We start from the raw sequence: 21369 nt of genomic DNA, 5'->3' as shown, positions 1-21369 counted from the left end.
TTCAGAAATATGAAAATCATAACGCTCAGGTCTGATCAGGGACTGTGGAGAAAATGTAGGCCTCCAGTCTGCTCTGCGTTGTCCCAAGAAACTGGAGCCAAAATGCGTTTAAATGAGAACCAGTCCTGCTGCAGACCGTCATGTCAGGAGCAATACGTTGTCCTGCACTAAACATGGAGAAATCAAACCCACATCCGCATCGCATGGACCCTTTTTTACAATCAAGTGAGCACTTGTAGCCAGTGGTGTAGTCTACTTGATACGCAGGTACACGCAGTATACCCACTAAGAAAGCTCCAGGATTTCCATATACCCACTTAAAAATGCGGAATGACATGTAATAACATACTTTCCATTATATTTTTGATATATTTTGAATTGTCGTCTGTGTTTTCCTTAGGCTAAATAAATGTTTCTCCACCGTAAATTGGTGCATAAAAGTGGATCAGAATGAAGGAAATGAAGTCGTTGATGCTCAAAATTTCCCTGGGGGAAGGACACCCCCCACCACCACCAAAAGGCAGACCCTGGCCAACACTTATACACATATATACATATATATACACACATATATATATATATATATATATATATATATATATATATATATATATATATATATATATATATTCACAGTGCAGTATACCCACTACAATACATTAGACTACACCACTGCTTGTAGCCAGGGTCCAAAATGAACGTTTTTTTTGTCCACTAGCCAAATAAAATGTTCACATATTACCAGCCACTCAATAGATTGCCATTTGGGTTTTTTTGTGGCTGGTGAGTGGAGCAAATCTACCAACCACTTGCATATTTTAACCAGCATTTGGCTGGTAGATGGTGTTCATTTTGAACCCTGCTTGTACCTATTTACCTATTTTTTTTTTTTTTTTTACAATCAATTGTGCACTTGTAGCCCTATTTACATACTTCATGTTCTTTCTATGAGCTCGGTCTGAAGCTGCTTGTTAGTTTTAGTTTAGACCTGCCTCTTGAAACAAAACACCTTCTCAAAATCAACTCACTTGTGCCTTTTGGACACTTTAGACATCTAGCTAAATTGTGGACGTCCAAACTTCTACTCGTAATTGCTTTACACAGTTGTATTTCTTTTTATCAAATAGTTTTTTTTTTCCATTTAGGTAAGATCTGTCCGTGTTCTTATGATGGCGTTGCTGCCCTTTATGTGTTGCTCTCTTATCGTCCCTCAGTGATCTCCCCAGTGGAAATGAAGGTTGAATGAATACAAGTTTCAAAGCGTCACACACGGGTCAGACCATTGGTTTATGGAAGCCTACAAGAAAGCACAAAAGTTCATTTTTTCCTTCTTCTCATTTATTAAATCGACCGTATTCCTTTAGCCTATTTCTCACGCTGACAGCAGCCTCAAACTAAAACCTCTCGTCCTCTCTGACCTTTAAAAAAAAAAAAACAGCAGGCTGACTCATCTTTTCCAAAACCTCCAATCCAAACTGCGTTTATGCTTACACTCTTTTTCTTTTTCAAATTAAACGCGTGTGAAACGCCTGCTGCCGTTCACACACACACACACACACACACACACACACACACACACACACACACACACACACACACACACACACGTCTCTCTTATTCCTGAGGGGATTTCTAGTTTAGTTTATTGGTTTACATATATACAAATACTACAGACTGATATACACATAATCAATATAAGATGTGATGGAGAGATGAAATTAAAAAAAAAGTCAGAGGGGCTTCATCTGGGCACTCTCCAATGCATAGTCCAATTAAGAAACTAAAATACTGAAAAGAAAAGAAAAGAAAAGAAAAGAGAGGAGGGGAAAAAACAGCCCAAACTAAAATGACACACGATATCAATTCTCACCTGAGCAGGTAAAGTGTGAATGGAGAATTTGGATAGTCCGGATTCCTATTTAGAGCAGAAACGCAATTTACACATAGCAGTAATTAACAATGTTAATATAATTAAAATAGGCCTGATAATGAATTGAAAACATACTGACAGCACTGTGCACTACACGCCACTGTCAATCATCGTCTCTTTCCCGCAGGCTACAATCACCAGCACTTTAGAAAGAATGATAGAAAAATAACATGAATACATCTTTTTAAGCCAACCGCGAGGAAAAACGGATTCGTTTCAGCTGCTGTGATGGGAGAGTGCATGTGTGCAGCCGCTGCAGGTTTTCTGGCCTCCATGTCTGCTTAAAGTTTGCGCACATGTTCCAAAAATAAAAAAAAAGTTTTTGACGGGCCGCGCAGACTCTGTCAGCGCGTGAAAGGGTTCATGCGTAAAGAGTTTGCGTATCCAAAATAATAGAGAACTCATCTTCTCTTTGGCTTTCACTGAGCTGCAGAAGCTTTAAATGTGCGCGAGGCTTTGAGGCTTTTTCCCCTCATTCTGCCGCCAAGATGCGCGCATTATTTATGGTTTGCAATTTCATGCATATAACGAAGACTGTGGGCCTTTTTTTATTTATTTATTTTTTGCTTCACTTTGCAGTTTTTTTTAAGCATAGCTGAAATATTCTTGTTTCATTAGTCGTTCATTTTCTAAATTCTGAAAGATTAATGTCACTTCATAGTCTCATAGTTATGACCAACAGTTTCAATCAGACACAATTAGACCAAGACATTCATAATTCAGATTCAGAATACTTATTTGTTCATTAGATTTGCATCAAATAGAAATGTGTCTTTGGCACTGGCGTATCAGACAACACACACAACATTTACAACTTGAAACCCTCCGTTTTTAATTCTTCAGTGACCCTCCTCCTCCTCTCTTTCTTCCTGCCTCTGTGTGTGAACTCAGCTATCTGTTGACGGGAATAGGGGCGTGTCTGCGCTATTAAACCGCAGATTAGATAGTGGAGAAGTGGGCATTAATGATGCTCCTCTCTGGCTGGCTGTGGGCGTCACTCACAGATCTCTATAATGTCTCATATTCAGCTTGCCTGGTGCATATTTTATTTCATCTGTGGCTCGCTGTGACTCTGGATGATAAATTCATGTCTTTAAAAAAAAAATGGGACAGAGAAAACTCAGGCAAGTGTGCACTGAGACGTGATCTTTCTGTGTTTTGCCCACTCTGGTGAGGCTGGTGAGAGCTGTGGTGGATGGGTTTGACATCTGTGTGTGTGTGTGTGTGTGTGTGTGTGTGTGTGTGTTACAGTAAAGTTTTCCCCTCTAAATGTGTGACAGTATAACAGGAACACCTCATGATGTAATGCAGTTCAAGCGTCACTTAAGTCCCTGGACTACAGCATGTTGTGGCACTATTATTTTGTCCACCCCCCCTGTACTGTATACATACATGCATGTGTCTTATTCGTCCCTGCTGTGTGTGGCTGTACTCAGTCAGTGTGTGGTCCCTGGAAGTGTTAAAGCAGAGAGTCTGTGTAGCGTGCTGGCTGTGGTTTGTGTGGCTTAGTGTCTGTGTGTGTGTGTGTGTGTATGTATAGATGAGTGTGTTTAAGCATGCATCCTCTAGCTGGAAGGGCGAGGCTATAAATGCTTGCTGTTAACTCTTCATCCCGTATTATCAAATGAGATGTTTACGAGGGAGCCAAACATGTTTGCCAGAAGGCCTTCGTCTCGCCCCCTCACCCTGGTTATTTTCCTCTGCGACTCTGTGTGTGTGTGTGTGTGTGTGTGTGTGTGTGTGTGTGTGTGCGCGTGTTTGCCGTAAAGGTCTGTCTTCCCCTCACACCAACTCTCCCCACATCACAGTGTGACACATCTGATGGCCATAAACGGCAAATTCCACAATAATGTAACCTTCCCTAACAGCAATCATTTCTCATAAACGGCCACATGAAAAAAAAAAATAAAAATAAATAAAAAAACTTTTATGTTGTTCTCCATGTTGTTTTCAGACTTTAAAAAACAAATTCTGATTACTTTTTGTGTGCTTCCTTCTTCTGGGGTTGTTTTTCTGGAAAGCATTTTAACACATCCCAGCTTCATTACGTCTGTCCCTCCCTGTGCATACATTGGGTTTGACAGCAGAGCTTTTAATATCGCTCCCCCCCTCCTCCTCCTCCTCCTGCCTTCTTTTATCTGTGCTGCTGCAGAGCCAAGCATTAACCAATAGCTTGATAACCCTGCTATAAAAGTGGACGACCTATATCTGGATATTTTCCTACATAGGTGACGCCTCTCCGGTTCTTCCCTTGCTATCAGTGCTAATAATGCCCTTGCAGGTAACTCTCTCTCGGTCTGGTTTTGCATGTTAAAGGCACAACCCTTCATTAGCAGACATAGTATCTTAGCGGTAGAAGAGATACCGGAGAGGCAGTTAGAGCAGCTCTGCCGTGGGAGAGGTTAGTTGTGTTTCTTACTCACACGTTGAGATCCATTAGTTCCATACGTAGGACAGATTCAACGTGAGCCTGCTGTTCAGATGATTGCGTTCACTTTTCACCCACAATTATCCCTCTCATACTTCTCTCTTGTTTTAAATCTCAGAGAGTAAGTGTGCAAGTTGCTGCTCTCTGTTTCCTGCACACTTATCACAATGGGACTACAGGGATGTAGTGTGTGTGTGTGTGTGTGTGTGTGTGTGTGTGTGTGTGTGTGTGTGTGTGTGTGTGTGTGTGTGTGTGTGTGTGTGTGTGCATGTGTGTGTGTGCGTGTGTGCATGCGTGTGTGTGTGTGTGTGTGTGTGTGTGTGTAGGCAGGAGGCAACATAAAAACAGCTTTCTGTGGAGCATTTATTTTACTCTACCTGTTGCTTCCCCTAAATCTTTACATTTTGTTCTAGAGCTGCAAAGATGAATCGATTAGTTGTCAACTATTAACTGAAAAATAGTACAAATTCTCTGATGTCAGCTTGTTAAATGTGAATATTTTCTAGTTCCTTCTCTCCTCTGTGACAGTAAACTGAATATCTTTGAGTTGTGGACAAAACGAGACATTTGAGGACGTCATCTTGGGCTTTGGGAAACAATGATTGACTTTTTTTTTTTTTTTAACCATTTTCTGATATTTTATAGATTAAACAACTAATCGATTAATCCAGAAAATAATCGACAGTGAAACAAATCGTTAGTTGTAGCTCTATTCTGTACACACGTTGCTTCATCTGAGGCCGAACATCAAAAAAATGTTTTCCCAAACTTTACAGGTGATGCAAAAATAAAAGCATAAGAGAGAGTGATGGATTTAAAAATACATTTAAAGTGCTCCTATTATGTTTTCCCTTTCCTTTATATGTATTATATATGTTTACAAAGTGAAAAAGCCCAAAGTCCCCCCCAAAGGGACTTACCATCTCCAACAGAAAACACTGTTCACAAACTGCTCCAAACAGCTCTATTGTAGTCCAGCCTTTACTTCAGAGACAAACGTGGTCACTTTGGAACACACGTTATAATGCTCACCTAGCTGCTAGCATGGCACGCCCTCATACTCTGCTTCTGACTGGCTAGTAGTCCTTACCTAGGTACTGTCAGGGCACGCCCTCATACTCTGCTTCTGACTGGCTAGTAGTCCTTACCTAGGTACTGTCAGGGCACGCCCTCATACTCTGCTTCTGACTGGCTAGTAGTCCTTACCTAGGTACTGTCAGGGCACGCCCTCATACTCTGCTTCTGACTGGCTAGTAGTCCTTACCTAGGTACTGTCAGGGCACGCCCTCATACTCTGCTTCTGACTGGCTAGTAGTCCTTACCTAGGTACTGTCAGGGCACGCCCTCATACTCTGCTTCTGACTGGCTAGTAGTCCTTACCTAGCTACTGTCAGGGCACGCGCTCATACTCTGCTTCTGACTGGCTAGTAGTCCTTACCTAGCTACTGAGCATGTGCGACTCCCAACAAAGATGGAACAGAAGTTGAGAGGTCTCACTCTGTAGCTAAAACAGAGAGCTCAACACACAGGGTGAAAAGAGGAGCTGCAGCAATGTGCAGTACAACAAAAATATGGTGTTTTTTGAAAATTAAACCATGTAAACTTATTCTGATATAACCTCTAAATACAATTATGAACCTGAAAATGAGCATAATATGAGCACTTAAAAAAAAAAAAAGTCCTTTCATGGACCGTTTGAACCAGTCATTATACCATATGTCTTTGAAATGAATGGGACTAGCAATCAGTGTTTGTCAGCTGTCTGATTTGTAGAGTTTAGACTGGATTTGAATTACACGTTAGCCTCTGTTTGTGTGTGTTTACGTCTTTGAGCTGGACATATTGTTTAGAGGTGTGTTTGTTGTCGTGTCCTATACTCTTCTATTTCTCTGGGTGTGTCTACATGTTTGCTCTGCAATCTTGTCTTTGGCTCTCGGTGTGTATTTGTTATGTCTAGAATGCGTAATAATGTGGAATTTGATAGTGGCTTATCATCAAAAACACGAGGTCGTCCCAGCATCAGACACTATGCGGGACAAACAGAGCAGAGTGGGGCTTTTATTTCTTTATATCTGACCGTCTTTAAAGCAGAAATATTTAAAGGTAAGATTGAGTTCTATTTTTATCAAAAAGACGGCAAGTGATGAAGATATGGCAGCTCAGTTTCACTTTTATTGACGATTTAATCGACAGGTTTGAAAGGCAATATCTCAATAATTGATTATATTGTTTCTCTGAGAGATGTGACAGTTGACGTGAGAAGCAATAAATTGGGAAATGCATCATGACCGCTCTTCTTATCAAAAACACATTACATGGTCTCCATAGCAAATATGTAACAGCTCCTCTTATCACTTCTTTATTAACTGCCCCAGCTATCACACGCCTTATCAAACAATGCAACACAGATGGATTTAGGATGAAGAAGATAACCATCACAGTGTTTGAAGGCTGATATCAGGCCATGATTTAATGTGATGCACTGTATAGTGTCACACAGAGACAGACAGTGTTTAGAACAAAAGGTTATTGCTCAACACACCCGTAATAATTGCATAAAATAGATTAGCATTCATCAGTCTGTGGCTGGATGGTTCTGTGGGCACGTCCGACTCATTGTTTTATTTTGTTGTTTTTCGTGGCATTTTAGGCCTTTATTAGACAGGACAGCTTGAGATGTGAAACGGGAGAGAGAGGGAGAATGACATGCAGCAAAGTTGCCGCAGGTTGAACCCGAACCCTCGGCCGCTGCGGTAAGGACTGAGCCTTTATACATGGGGTGCACACTCAACTAGGTGAGCTATCCAGGCGCCCCCGCATCCAAGTTATTATTTACATCATTCATCACCTTTTTAAGGTGAAAAGAGAGAAACTGGGATGTCAGCAGGGGCGGAGACAGACGTTTTAAACATTCGGGGCTCAGCCCAAACCTTTTTCCCCCTATTTACGGTTTTTCAAGCCATTTGATAAAAGAATGCCTAAAAATCTGTACATCATTTGGGAAAAACATGAATGTTGTCAAGGAAAAAAAAATCCTCCTGTTGAGCCTTCATCCTATTTTGTATCTGTTTGTTCTGTCTTCATCGTTCTACAACGAGAACACAACAAATGTAGAGCATGACTCATTTCTAGTCCTGCCCCTTTCAAAGAGGCAAAAAATTGTCTGATGTGTCTATTTTTTAAGTTGCATAACGCAGGTAGGGTAGGAATTTGGCATAAATGGCATTACCAATCTTGAAACGTATTAGCAGAGTTAACACAACTTTTGCTCCATTTATTTGCCGGTCCAATCACAGAGACTGAAGGGAAATGACACCAAGTTAAAGTTATTTTAAAAACCTAAATGATTTGGAGCTTTTGAGAAAACAGAAGAGGAGTTGTTCTTCGCCACTATTGCACTAAATGTTTGTATAATGTTGGGTATATCATAGTGTGGGGTCTGGGTGTCCTCCCAGAGGGAAGTTTTGAGCATCAACAACTTCATTTCCTGTATTCAGATACACTTTTATGCACCAATTTACGGTGGAAATACCTTTATTTAGCGTGTGAAGTGAAGAAGGAAAACACAGATAACAATTCAAAATATATCAAAAATATAATGGAAAGTTTGTTGTTGCGTGTCATTGGGCATTATTTAGTGGGTATACTGCGTATACCTGCGTATCACATACACTACACCACTGACCCCCTGGATGTAAGAACATGTATACAGGTTGTCAATGAATCAATCTCATTTTGGTATGAAATGAAATATTCAGCACAAAGTACCAGCTCCAGCACAGCGACAGGAAGTGATTAAAGTGGTTGGGGCGCATTTCACTTTATAAAAATTGCTGCACCCTCCCAGTGTTGGAAGTATTCAGATCCTTTATCTAAGTAAAAGTACCAATACCGCGGTGTAAAGATACTCCATTACAAGTAAAACTCCTGGGTGATTAATGGGAAAGGAAAGAAGAAAATCTGTTTTCATCTTTAGAACTTTTTTCCAGGGGCAGTTCTAGGATCAGACCTTTAAGGGGGCTCAGCCCGTAATGAGAATCTGACACGGATACATACAATACAATAACGTAGCCTGGCTCCGCCCTCCTACGTACTTCTGCTCAATTGTCATTTTCCTTCAGTACACCGTCTGGGTTTGCGGTATATTCTTGGGTTTTCTCTGGCCAAATCTTTACCGGTCCAATCAGTGAACAGAGGGAGTGGCTGAGAACGATGACGTTGAGGTCGTGCTCTAGTTTGAGATGTAGTTCTGTAATGGCGGCAGAGAAAGATGCGAGCAAAGCCATTCGGTCCGTTGTGGCAACGCTGCCGAATATCCAGAAGTTAAAGCCCGAGCAAGAACAATCTCTGCTGAGTTTTGTTGGTGGCCATGATGTTGTGGCCCTCCTCACCACGGGGTTCAGGAAAAGTCAGATTTTCCAGCTCGCTCCGTTAGTGGTGAAGGAGTTGGCTAAGGCTAACGTTAGCGATGCTAAGCCGACATCACGACCAAACGTTAGCGATTGGTTATGGCAGATCCAGAGTGGCTCTGGGCAGATCCAATAGTTTTAAACTTCAACAGAGTACCCGCCTTCAAGGAAGTTAACACTTGTCAATTGAGAGTGGCCAGACTCTCTGTACAAATGAAATGTACCAGAGTCTGGTAGGACCAGGCTAGTAATAACGACCAGTTTGACACAATGTTCTAACATTCAACAATTGTAGTTGCTTACGTTTCAATTGGGGTTCTAATCTGCGCCATGAAATGACCAACTACTTCTCCGGGGACTACCAACGTTAAACTTCACAATCGCACTCCTGCTCTCCCTCTGACAGATCAGATAGAGACTCAGCCAAAGGCGGGAGTCTGGCACAACCACCTCCGATTGGCCAACACTATGTTTCTGTTAACCCTTTCCTTGACGGGGTTACAGGTGCGTAGCATCGGCGACAGCGAAACAGGATATTAAACCTGGTTCAAGCCCTTTGAACCTGTAATAGTTTGTCCTCTGTCACTAACAGACAAGTTCGCAAACTCTAACTTGAAGCACTAAAATTGATTTGAAAAAAAAAACCATGTTTTTAGTTTTTCATTATTATCATTTTTAGGGGGGCTGAGATGAAATGTAGGGGCCTAAATTGTGCCCCCTAAAAAGGGTCTAAAATCAGCAATGCTTTTTCTCCAACAAAATGCAAATAACAAGAGACTTAAAAAAACTAAGAATGTTAGGGAACCACCTGACAATGTGCTGTATTTTGTCAATATATATAAAATCTTACTTACTTCTTACTACAACTTGACGTCAGATTCAGGCGGATGTGCTGGTCTCTGGTGATTGGCTAGGAAAAAATGGAATTGCCCTCCCCCATGGAAATCATTTAGAGCGGAGGTCACGTCAGACTGAAGATGGAAACAAAGTGTAACAAGTTGACAGAAATGTTGGTCAAAAATGATTTAACAATGTTACATTATTACAACTTGTCTAATTGCGTACCTCGTTGGGTCATAAAGACATATTTTTCATATTTATCAATGCACAGTATTTGTGAAGAATCATAACTTGTCCTATAAAGAATATTTAATATTATTACAACTGTGTTTACATCGTCACATTCATTATCTGATACTATGCCAGCTTTAACTTCTGGGTGCCAACAGGAGTTATAGTTATTAACAAATGCATGAATAAACACTTTAATAATATGCTTCATGTGGACGCACGTGACCTGCTGATCATTTGACGTGACGATACTCACTGTTGTCGAGGTGGGACGACTTATCTGAGCGAGGGTTGACAAACGAAATACTCTACACATTGCGTTATCATTCTCTATCTCTTGGGTCAAATACCAAATGAAATGTAATTGAAGCAGGATGTGCTCAGAGATTAGATGATGCTGGGAAACTGTGATTGTGTGTGTGTGTGTGTGTGTGTCTCTGTGTGTGTGTGTGTGTGTGTGTGTCTCTGTGTGTGTGTGTGTGTGTGTGTGTGTGTGTGTGTGTGTCACAGTCTGTATGAGCACTAGGTATTTCTCTATTATGTTATTTCTTCAGTTTGAACCATCAGCTTCATGTTCAGAATTAGAAAAGGATTTATTGCCAAGTAAATAACACTTACAAGGAATTTGTAAGAGTGTGTGTGTGTGTGTGTGTGTGTGTGTGTGGTTAGATGGTGATGTCGGTGAGGCCAGGTCTTGATAAGGATCAGTAGCGGGGGGAGCTGCAGCAGGTTGGGACCAGTCGGTGATAACGACAGATTCTTTTCGGAGGATTATCTTTTAAATAAGAAAATTAAACCGTCTTAGTTTCGGCCTCTCTAGTCCGTCACTCTTTCACAAGGCAGGTCAAGTTCCACTTATCATCCTGCTGAAGAGCACACTGGATGGAAACTGCAGCTGACAGCAGCCAGTGAATGTCTCTCCATGTTCTGTCATATTTACTTGTTCTTTTATTGTAGCTACAACATAGTTAGCGGTTAGATTTATTTGCAGAGCTCCCTTTTTTCCTCAGCAAGCCTCACATTGTGAATTATAGCTAACACTGTACTCACATTTAAACTCATTGCTTTCCACTAAGTGCAACCCTTTGAAATTGTTTTCCTCCTCTCTCTCTTTTAAAAAAAAATCAAAACCACTTTTATTAAACTCTGCCTCTTAATTTGTCTGGCCTCTTTGCCTTCCACACTTTTTAATGTAATTTACTTTAAAAAAAAACTTTTTAATTAATGTTTTTAATTTATTATACATTTTCTTTTTAAGCTCTTAATACTTCTCAGATTGAAAGTTTTGTTTCTGTGTGTGGTGGGTGTTTTTTTTTGTTTAGTTTAGTTTTTTTTTTTAGCTATGGTGTTGTTGTGAAAGGAGAGTCGAAGGTAGAGGAAAGGCATGAGGGGGAGAGAAAGAGGAGGGAGACAAGAGAGCTACGCCACACAAAACATTGTCTTTTGTTCAGATTTACGACAGCCGGAGCAGTGAAAGCTGCCGAAATAGTAAAAAGCGAGAGAGGGGAGGGTGCAGTTTCTAATCAAGCGCGGTGGAAAATGCCACACTCAAACAATAACCATGGATTCTCCCTCTCATTTGTTCTGGTGGATAGCTGGCCAATGTCCCGCCGTACAGAAACCTTCTGTGTTTTTCCACTCCCAAATCTGCTCACTAACTTGATTTCCATACTTGCTCTCTTCATCATTTTTCTTTCCACGGACACTTTTCTAATCTCTCTCTCTCTCTCTCTCTCTCTCTCTTCACCCGTCACCCGAGGGTCACACATGCTGGCAGATATTGTCCAGGGGCTCGTGTGCAAATAAAAGCAGTGCATTTGGCCTAAGCGAGCTGGCTGCTCTTTCACGCGTTGGCGTGCGTCCGTCCTGTCTGGCCTGTCAGCGTTTCTAATGGCATCACTCTATATTAGACGTTTGGCTGACGCTCCCTTATCAGGGGACACCGACCCACCAGGCTCACACTCTCATAAATGTGTGTGTACATACATGTACTCGACATATTAAACACACAAGTGCTCCTATGCTGTCATTGTCTAGTTTACACTCCCAACAAACACTGATAACATACTGTCTCTCTCTCTCTCTCTCTCTCTCTCTCTCTCTCTCTCTCTCTCTCTCTCTCTCTCTCTCTCCATTGTCTTCTTCTGTCTCTATTTGTCTCTGTTTCAAATCTTTAATTAAATCTAACACACTTGCCATGTTTTTGGCCACTCAAAGGATCCGTCTGGTGTTATTTTTTATTTTTCTTATTGTCAACAAATTCCATGAAAAGACCCAAACCAAGAAGACCTAAATCTTTTAGCATCAACCTTAACACTTGAAGTCTATTGACTTTTAACAATGCATACCTCTCAAAAAAAAGCTATTTCCCTTACATGTTTCCAGACTCGTTCTCTCTGGCTGGAGCTCCTCTGGGGATCTGGAGGAGGATGGAGCGAGGAGGGGAGAGTCCCATCACTCAGGACAGTCCTGAGCGGAGGGGAGGCAGCCCGGACCTCAGCGGCCTCCCGCCGCCGGGGAAGAAGGGCCGGTTGGAGCTCAATGGGAGCCCCACTGGGCCACGCGTACGCCACAACGGAGCCCCACTGAGACCCCTAGGAGGTGAGCAAACATGTTGATCAAGACAGAAACGTTTATTTATTGTATGAAGAGATTCATTTTAAAGCCACACGCTCAATATCAGTGGGTTTCCATCCACGAAAATAACAGATGTGTGTGAAGCGATGAGGAGACTGTAACCTTCCTCACATTAAAGTAACTATATGTAACCTTTTAATGTTTCTGAAGCTCTGTCATTTTTCATACAAGGGTCTTAAATGACCTGTAACAGCAAACGAGACTAGGGGCCCTATTTTAGCGATCTAAGCGCACGGCGTGAAGCGCCTGGCGCATGTGCGTGTAGGGCGTGTCCCAATCCACTTTTGCTAGTTTGACGGCGGAAAAAAGGGTCCGTGCGCCGGGCGCATGGTTCAAAAGAGTTGTACTTAGTGTCTTAATTAATCATAGGTGTGTTTTGGGCGTAACATGCAATCACCCAATCAGAGTGTCATCTCCCATTCCCTTTAAAAGCCAGGTGCGTTTGGACCTTGGAGCATTGCTGTTATGATGGAGGATTTGCACCGTAATATTTTTATTTGTTATCTTCTGCATGTGTGTGTGCTGCTGTGCGTCCCTGTGTGTGTAACAAGCATAGTGTGCGCGCGCTGTGCACGAGCCTAGGCACATTTTACTAATGTGCTGTTAAAATAACAATGAAATGCTGCGGTATTGACTTTAGAACAGGTTTTTGTTGGTCAATGGCACGATTACTTCCCGCTGCCTCAAGATGGCAATACGCCCAGAATGCACCTGAACACACCTCCCTGTAAGACCAGCACGCCCATGGGCACAAAGATAGGCGCAGGTGCATTTGCTATTTAAACGATGTGGGCGCTGGACGGGAAATTGACAACTGGGTCGATCTTAAACTAGCAAAGACACTTGTGTTGGGCTTTGCGCTGTGCTGCACCGGGGGCAAGATAGGGCCCTAACAGTGAAAAGAACGCTATTTTTTTAATAGTTTTTGCCTTTGCAAAAACTACTTTGATTTTTCGCGCAAAGTCACAGAATGATTTGCGGCATGTAGACGCGATACAGTCACACATTCTGATGGGTCGCAGTTTTCTTTGTAACACCGGAAAAGCCCGTGTTAGCATAGCCAGCCTTTTGAGCCAGGTTGCCTGACTGGGTCAGGGCCATCACAGGAAAGAAGAAAATTAAATGAAGAGCAACTAAAAGCTAAAAGGGAAAGTGAAAGACAAAAGGCGATAAGCGAGTCACACTCGGTAAGGCTTTCAACAGATGGAGACAATTACGGGATTGTAAATGATTCAAACCGACCTGAATTGTCCCTCAGGTATGCAGTATGTCTATTTCATTCATAAAATAACTTTAGATTGCGTAATGTGGTTGTATGTCAGTAGCTAACATTAAATTACGTCCCTCCCCCTTCCATTTAGCGCGGACGTTTTATTCCTTTTACTTGTAACGTTACTTGTGTAAAGCGTCCGTGTGTTTCATGAAATGCGCTGTATTAATCGTTGGTTTCTACTACAATCTCTTAAAGGTGCTCTAAATGTCACACGTTTTTTAGGCTACAACATTTTTTGTCACATACAGCAAACATCTCCTCACTATCCGCTAGCTGCCTGTCCCCTGAACACACTGTAAAAAAACACGGTCTCTGTAGACAGCCCAGGCTCCACAAACGCCAACAAAAACAAACTGCGCCAACCTGCACCACCAAACATAACAAACATTCTTCCAGTCTTCCAGCCAATAACCGACAAGAAGGATTTGGGGGTTGGGGTTGGGGGGACGGGCGAGCTAACTTCCGTTTTGTTTGACAATACTTAGAACGTCAACAAGAAAAGATGTCACCCAACATCGCTTAGAGCACCGTTAATGCTTTGGCTCGTGACACAGTGACAGTGATACCCGGTTTAGCTCACGATACATCCAAAGTAGGCAAAGGTACCGTACGCAACACTTGAAATGCAACGATGCATCTGTAACGTATTCTCTTAATGAATGCTGTCTGAGCAAAACATTCATCGTGACTACATGACCTCCCCATAACACTTACTTGGTAAACTACATTGGGTAATACAGCACCGTAAATAAAAGACCTTTACGACAGCAGGTGTGGTAAAAACACTACCGCTTTTGTCCAAAGCGGCCGCTAGAATCAACACAAACTGAAAGTTACAAATAGCCACTTTAATACATGAAACCATTGATGTATTATAAGAACTGGATACAGTGTTAGAGGCAGTGGCACATGAAGCCAAAAAAGTTCAACTTCTGCGTATAAAATGACCCGGATGCACACGCTGCTTCCGTGCTGTGCGGCCCGTAGAGCAGGCACACTAGATGGCAACATCTGCTTTAGCACTCCACTAACTTGAATGGGGATTAAATGATTTAACCCTTGTGTTGTCTTTGGTTCAAATTTGACCCGTTTTCAAAATATCTATATCAGAAATATGGGTTTCTTTTTAACTTGCTAATTTGAATTACCCCAAAATAACATGGATGATTCAATGCAACGCGCTTTGCAAGTACAACAAATGATTGGATCTCTACGTTCATTGAATTTTGGTTGTTTTAGTCAATGTTTCGCAACAGTATCCTGACTGAACGTTGACATATACCAGTCTGTGATTATCCTTCCTTTAATATTATGCTTTATTATGCTATTATTCTTTTTCAACTCAATAAATTGGTATAATTTCCTATAAATGAGGTTTATTGACCATGAATTCCAAAAGATAAGTGTAAAACTTGTAGAAATAAGTTAAGAATCGATGTTTATACAAAAAAGAACTGTTGAATTTCAAAAGAAGCGCCAAAAACATAAAAAAAAAATGGCAAAAGTTTTGAAAAAAGAGACAAAAACGTCAGAAAAAGTGTTGGATTTTTGACCCAGGAGGACTTGCGTGCATGGTTGAACGGAGGACAACACAAGGGTGAATCGTGCAGATCTTGTAGACTTTCCAAATTCAGAGTGAATGGATCGAATTCTGCCAGTAAAACAAGGTATTTCGTGGGGGTTGTGACACTCAAAAGAATGTATCCACTGAGTTACAGATGTCTTTTTCACCATGTAAGGCTATGGGGAAAAAGTCTTCTTGGGCCCCATGGCATCACATGATGGACACAGAGGTAGTAATTCCACCGTTTGGCTGCTATGTTAAATTGGCTTCAAAGCCCGGCGCACTTCCTGGAGGCCTGGTTTTCAAACCGAAACGGGGGCAGCAGTGTTTCCAAATGTTACCACTTCAGGGGCTCGGAATTAGCCTGGCTCCGCCCTCCTACGTACTTCCGCTCAATTTTCATTTTCCTTCAGTACTACGTCTGGGTTTGCGGTATATTCTTGGGTTTCCTCCTACCAAATCTTTACCGGTCCAATCAGTGAACAGAGGGAGTGGCTGAGAACGATGACGTTGAGGTTGTGACGTGCGCGGTGCGCTAGTTTGAGTTGTAATTCTGTAATGGAGGTGGAGAAAGATGCGATCCGTTGTGGCAACGCTGCCGAATATCCAGAAGTTAAAGCCCGAGCAAGAACAATCTTTGCTGAGTTGTGTTGGTGGCCATGATGTTGTGGCCCTCCTCACCACGGGCTTCGGGAAAAGTTTGATTTTCCAGCTTGCTCCGTTAGTGGTGAAGGAGTTGGCTAAGGCCAACGCTAGCGATGCTAAGCTGATAGTTGTTGTCGTCTCCCCTCTTGTTAGCCTGGTCCTACCAGACTGTACGTAGGAGGGTGGAGCCAATCAGAGTGGCTCTGGGCAGATCCAATAGTTTTAAACTTCAACAGAGTACCCGCCTTCAAGGAAGTTAACACTTGTCAATTGAGAGAGGCCAGACTCTCTGGACAAATGAAATGTACCAGAGTCTGGTAGGACCAGGCTAGCTCGGAATAGCCATGTCATGTGGAAGCAAGGTGTTAACGCAGCAAAAGATATTGTTTTTAAACCAAAACATAGTAGTTTAGAGGTAGCCTAACATTAATACATGAAACAAACCAATCTATCCATCACATTGTCTCATTAATTAGCATTTTCTTTTTGTAGATGTTTTGGAAATCTGGTCAAACTGTGAGCTAAATTGAGATAAAAACTTGATTTATGAAAAGTGAATTAACACCTTCTCTTAAAATGTGGTTTATGACTAGAAAATTAAATAATTTATACCTAAGGAATTAACAATGGGGCCATAATTTTTTTTCTTCTCCAAATTGAACACATAATTGGATTCTTGCTGAAATAAAGAAAGCTAGATGACGACATCTCAGAACAGCTGTCGCCATTTCACTCAGGTGTCAGAGGTTTTGGAGTACCAAACCCAAAGGCAGTGTTTGGCTCTGCATCGCCATCCTGGCCGTGAGGCGAGTTTGGCTCGGTGCTCTGTGTTGTAGTGTGGAAGCGCTGCTGGGAGAACCCGAGCTGTTTCTGCACTGTTAATCTATAAGTCTGGGGGGAACTGTATAATACAGGCTTACTAAATAAAGGAGATTGCTCCATATAAACAAGATTTATACAACTCACTCTGGTTTATCGATCCCTGCATTCATTGTGAAAGTTGTTTCTTGTATACGTGTGTGCGTGTGTGTGTGTGCACTTGTCCCTCTATCTGGGTGTGCATGCTGCCATATGTTTGCAGAAATGCCTCAGGTATTCCCTAAATTTAGAAAGAAATCATTTCTACACTGTTTCTACAGTCTGCACTGACAGAAAATTCAATTCAAGGATGCAATGGTTTTAGCTCTAAATCGTCTGGCAATGTGCAGCGTTTTAAACAAATTTTTGAGCATTTCTGCAAATCTCTGGGATCTTTGCTGGATGAGGGAAGATACATTTCTGTGGGTTTGAACAGTGCTTGGCTGCACATTATGAGTTTGTAAAGATGGACTCGTCTGTGGTTTTGGAATGAGTTAAAGGTTAACAAAGCAACGTGGAGCTCAGATTTGACCACAATAAGAAGAGAAAATGAGAGCACTGTGTTAAAGTGAGAGAATGACATTTTAAATGTTGAAAAGGAAGAGAGAACATTTCTGAGTGAGAAAAGTGTGGAGGCATCGAGCGAGGGACAGAGAGAGAGAGAGAGGAAGGAGGAAGGGGTTTCCTGTGCTGAACGCAGGGTTGGCCTGTAATAATGACGGGTTGTCTTTGAAGACAGGAAACTCAACGTGTCTCCTCCAAACCACACTGCTGCCACGAGAAAAGGGCCACACACACACACACACACACACACACACACACACACACACACTAACACAGCATATGTCCACAATCACAAAAACGTCTACGCTGTGACACTCACACCCAAGAAATGCTGCCAAAACACACACCCACTTACACTCCACCCCCACCCACCCACACACACACACACACACACACACACACACACACACACACACACACACACACACACACCCACACACACACACACACAAATATCCCCGTTCACTCATCCCCATACATATTAGAGGGATTAGAGGTTTGAGGCAACATCACATCATCCAAACCAGATCACACAGTCAGCGGGCGGAATCACAGGACACTGGATATAAGAGAAGACAGACTGGAGAGGTGGAGACAGAGAGGGAGAGAGCGAGATAGAGCCAGAGAGCGAGAGAGCGAGAGAGAGAGGAGTGCTGGTCGGAGGGAGCTGCTCTGTGTTGACAGTTATATTTCCCTGTTGGGGGAAATTCACTTACTTGAATTGGCACAGTGCTCCAGTGTGTAATTCACTCCATGAGAGCCTGGAGGACTGGGAGCAGAGTGATTAATGAGGAGGAAATAGAAATATAGGAATTGACTGATTAAAACAACGGGGTGGGATGGATCAGAGGGGGGGAGCTGATGCTGTATGCACCTCATGGACGAGCATATGTGTGTGTGTGTGTGTGTGTGTGTGTGTGTGTGTGTGTGTGTGTATGCGTTTGGTATTGTGTGGTATCAGTGCAGTAAAACACATTGCTGTGCCCTGTATTATTAGTGCTGGGACGCTGCCTAATGCTCTCACTCCATCATTTCTTCAGAGAGCTTTAATTAATTGCCAGTTGACAGGTGGCCCAAAACCAAAAGCCTTTTAGGAAAAAGGTTCATATTGGAGAGGAAGGATTGATATTAGTGCAGGGAGCCAAAAAGGACGAAGATGCTGGGAATCGGATATGTAACGTAGCCAGATACTGAAAATACTGAGCAGGAACAAGATCTTCAGCTTCCCTTTTATTAGTCATGTAGAGCGAATGGGGATGCTAACAAAAAAAAAAGAAAAAAAAAAGCAATAATGCAAGTCAAGGTGTCTTGATATGAGATTGAGATGTAAAGCAGAGGACAGCATCATGTACATTATTAGCTACTCAGAGTGCATTATGATGCAAATACTGCAACAAGAAAATAATTCTATTATATGCAGAAGTAATCACTTTACAGATAGAGTAGGTCTAGACCACACTCTATAATATACAGAGACCCAACAATTCCCAACATACAGGCTGTTCTTATTCACTGTTTGTACTTACACCTAGGAAAATAATGCGGAGGAGGGTCTGGCTAGTCCACACAGCATTCCGGGATGGGAGAAAAACGTGCTCTGGTTTATTGGCATTTCTTTAAACCAATCACAATCGTCACGGGTGGCTAAGCGCCGGACAGAGTCCCGGTGCCGCTGCAGGAACTTGTATTGGTGGAACGTGTGTACGTTCAAAAGTTGTTTTAGTCGTACAACAGAAAACTCAGCTTGGACAGATAGTCTATCTAGCTGTCTGGATTTACCCTGCAGAGATCTGAGGAGCAGTTAACCATAGTCCCTAGAAATCCACCGGAATTAGAACGCCAACACAAAGAAAGAGGAAGGTAGTGGACATCCGGCCGGAAAAAAAGAGACATCCGGCGGAATTTCCGGCAGCAACGGAGCAGTCCCGGAAGTGGGACATCGTAGATACGGACTAATTCATATATAAACCACATAATCGTGAGGAACAGAGTCTCCATAGGGAGGAGGTCAGGGTGGATGGATGGCTCAAACAAACACAGAACCTTCCCCCAGGAGACTGCTGTTTGTGTCTTTTGCTTTCCGTGTGAAAGCAAAAGTCAACATCTCTTTTAACTTACATACTTATTTGAACCCAAACCTCGATCTTTTCGTAAACCTAACCTAGTAGTAGTTTTGTTCTCTAAACAGGTTCTGCACTGCAGAGGCACTGATCGCTCGTGTTGCTGGACATTCGTAGTATAGTCCATAAAATTGAGCATAACCTTTTGTAAAATATCATTAAAACTGTTTGTATGCATCTTTGTTGCCGTTAATAGCGAATATAATTGTTCAAAAGTTTTCACTTCCACATGTGCTGCTGTGAAGTAGTTCGAAGAATTACGCAGACTTTGAAAGTATGTCAAGGTCTGTGTGTGTGTGTGTGTGTGTGTTGGCTTGCTTCATGCAAACCTTCCTGGAGAATCTGGTTTGGTTTTCACCTGGCCTGAATGTGCATCAATGAGGAACACTCACAGCGTCATGCAAATTCATATACATCTGTATCAACAATTCTTAACTGCATTAACACAAATATTTAGCACCGCTTTTGCGTCACATTATTGTTAAATTGCCATTTTAAGCTGTTAATAATACTATAACGAAAGTAGCAGCTGTTGTCAGTGTAAGTCTTTTGTATATTTGTATATGTTTTGCATATCTGTTAGGGCAGCCATTATTATGACCGCCTATCTAATAGGCCGTTAGATTAAATGCCTGGAAATGTCCAGCGCACAGCTAACAGCACTGTTGCAGTCGATTTAGGAATGCATATCATTTGTTTTACATCCCAGGTTGATCGTAGTGTATTGAGAACTTAAGGTGTTGCAACACTCTACAGTGTAAAACAAAAATCATGAAGTGATTACAAGCTTGACCCACATTAAATGCGATCCACATGTCTGCCGTCTATGAGGGATACACTGTGTTGCGACCACAGTCAATAAAAGCCAGACATTAAAACCAATCGTCTTGTTGTTGTCTTTTCCTTTTCGTCCTCGTCCACAGGTCTGATGATTCCAGTCTTCTGTGTGGTGGAGCAGTCAGACGGAGGGATTCAGACGGACGGATGTGAGGGAAGAGAGGAGCATGCAGAGTTTGTGCTGGTCAGGAAGGATATTCTCTTCTCTCAGCTGGTGGAGACGGCTCTGCTGGCCCTTGGGTACTCCCACAGCTCGGCAGCACAAGCCCACGGTCAGTCAGAGTGACACTAGTCTCGCATTGCCAGACCTTCCTCCACAGCGCTGCGGAGGAAGGTCTGGCTATTCCACACAGCATTCTGGGATGGGAGAAAAACGTGCTCTGGTTTATTGGCATTTCTTTAAACCCATCACAGTCGTCTTGGGCGGCGCTAAGCTCAGGACTCAATGACGATGACTCTGAAAATAGCCTTGGGAAGGAACTTGTTTTGGTGGAACATGTGTACGTTCAAAAGTTGTTTTAGTCGTGCAACAGAAAACTCCGATTGGACAGATAGTCTAGCTAGCTGTCTGGATTTACCCTGCAGAGATCTGAGGAGCAGTTAACCATAGTCCTCAGAAATCCACATCAGTTTAGAACGCCAACACTAAGAAAGCAGAAGTTGACGGACATCCGGCGGAATTCCCGGCGGAAAGTGAAAATCCCGGAAATGAAACGTCATCGATATAGACTACACTGTAAACCTTTGATGTAAATGTACAGCTAAAATCTCACAGTATCGTACTGTTTTAATGTTATACAGGATCATACTGTAAATGGCAAGGCATTCTGGAAGAAAATATTAATATCACATCGCTATCTGTGAATGTTACAGATAACAGATATTTATTGTTAATACCAATGCATCTTGGGAAAATAAAGGAAAAGACGGGAATTGCCCTGCATCAAGTTTATTACTGTAAATTCAAATAATACAGTAAGAAACTGTCTGTTTACAGTAAAATACCTTAAAACAGTATGCATCCTGTAAATAA

At 42.2% G+C, this 21369-nt stretch overlaps 1 protein-coding gene across 3 annotated transcripts in view; it reads left to right on the top strand.

Moving 5' to 3' along the window:
- Positions 1–21369, top strand: part of satb2 (SATB homeobox 2) — a 64136-nt gene that overhangs the window by 1436 nt on the left and 41331 nt on the right. For all 3 annotated transcript variants that reach the window (XM_078262625.1, XM_078262624.1, XM_078262623.1), the window contains exons 2-3: positions 12224–12439; positions 20423–20608. In XM_078262625.1, coding sequence (XP_078118751.1) covers positions 12268–12439; positions 20423–20608 — 358 coding nt within the window. In that variant the 5' untranslated portion in view covers positions 12224–12267. The remainder of the gene's footprint in view (positions 1–12223; positions 12440–20422; positions 20609–21369) is intronic.

This window comes from Sander vitreus, chromosome 11 (genome assembly GCF_031162955.1).
Source record: "Sander vitreus isolate 19-12246 chromosome 11, sanVit1, whole genome shotgun sequence".
NCBI lineage: Eukaryota > Metazoa > Chordata > Actinopteri > Perciformes > Percidae > Sander > Sander vitreus.
Note: the sequence above shows the minus strand (reverse complement) of the source record. Positions and strands in the feature narration are given on the sequence as shown.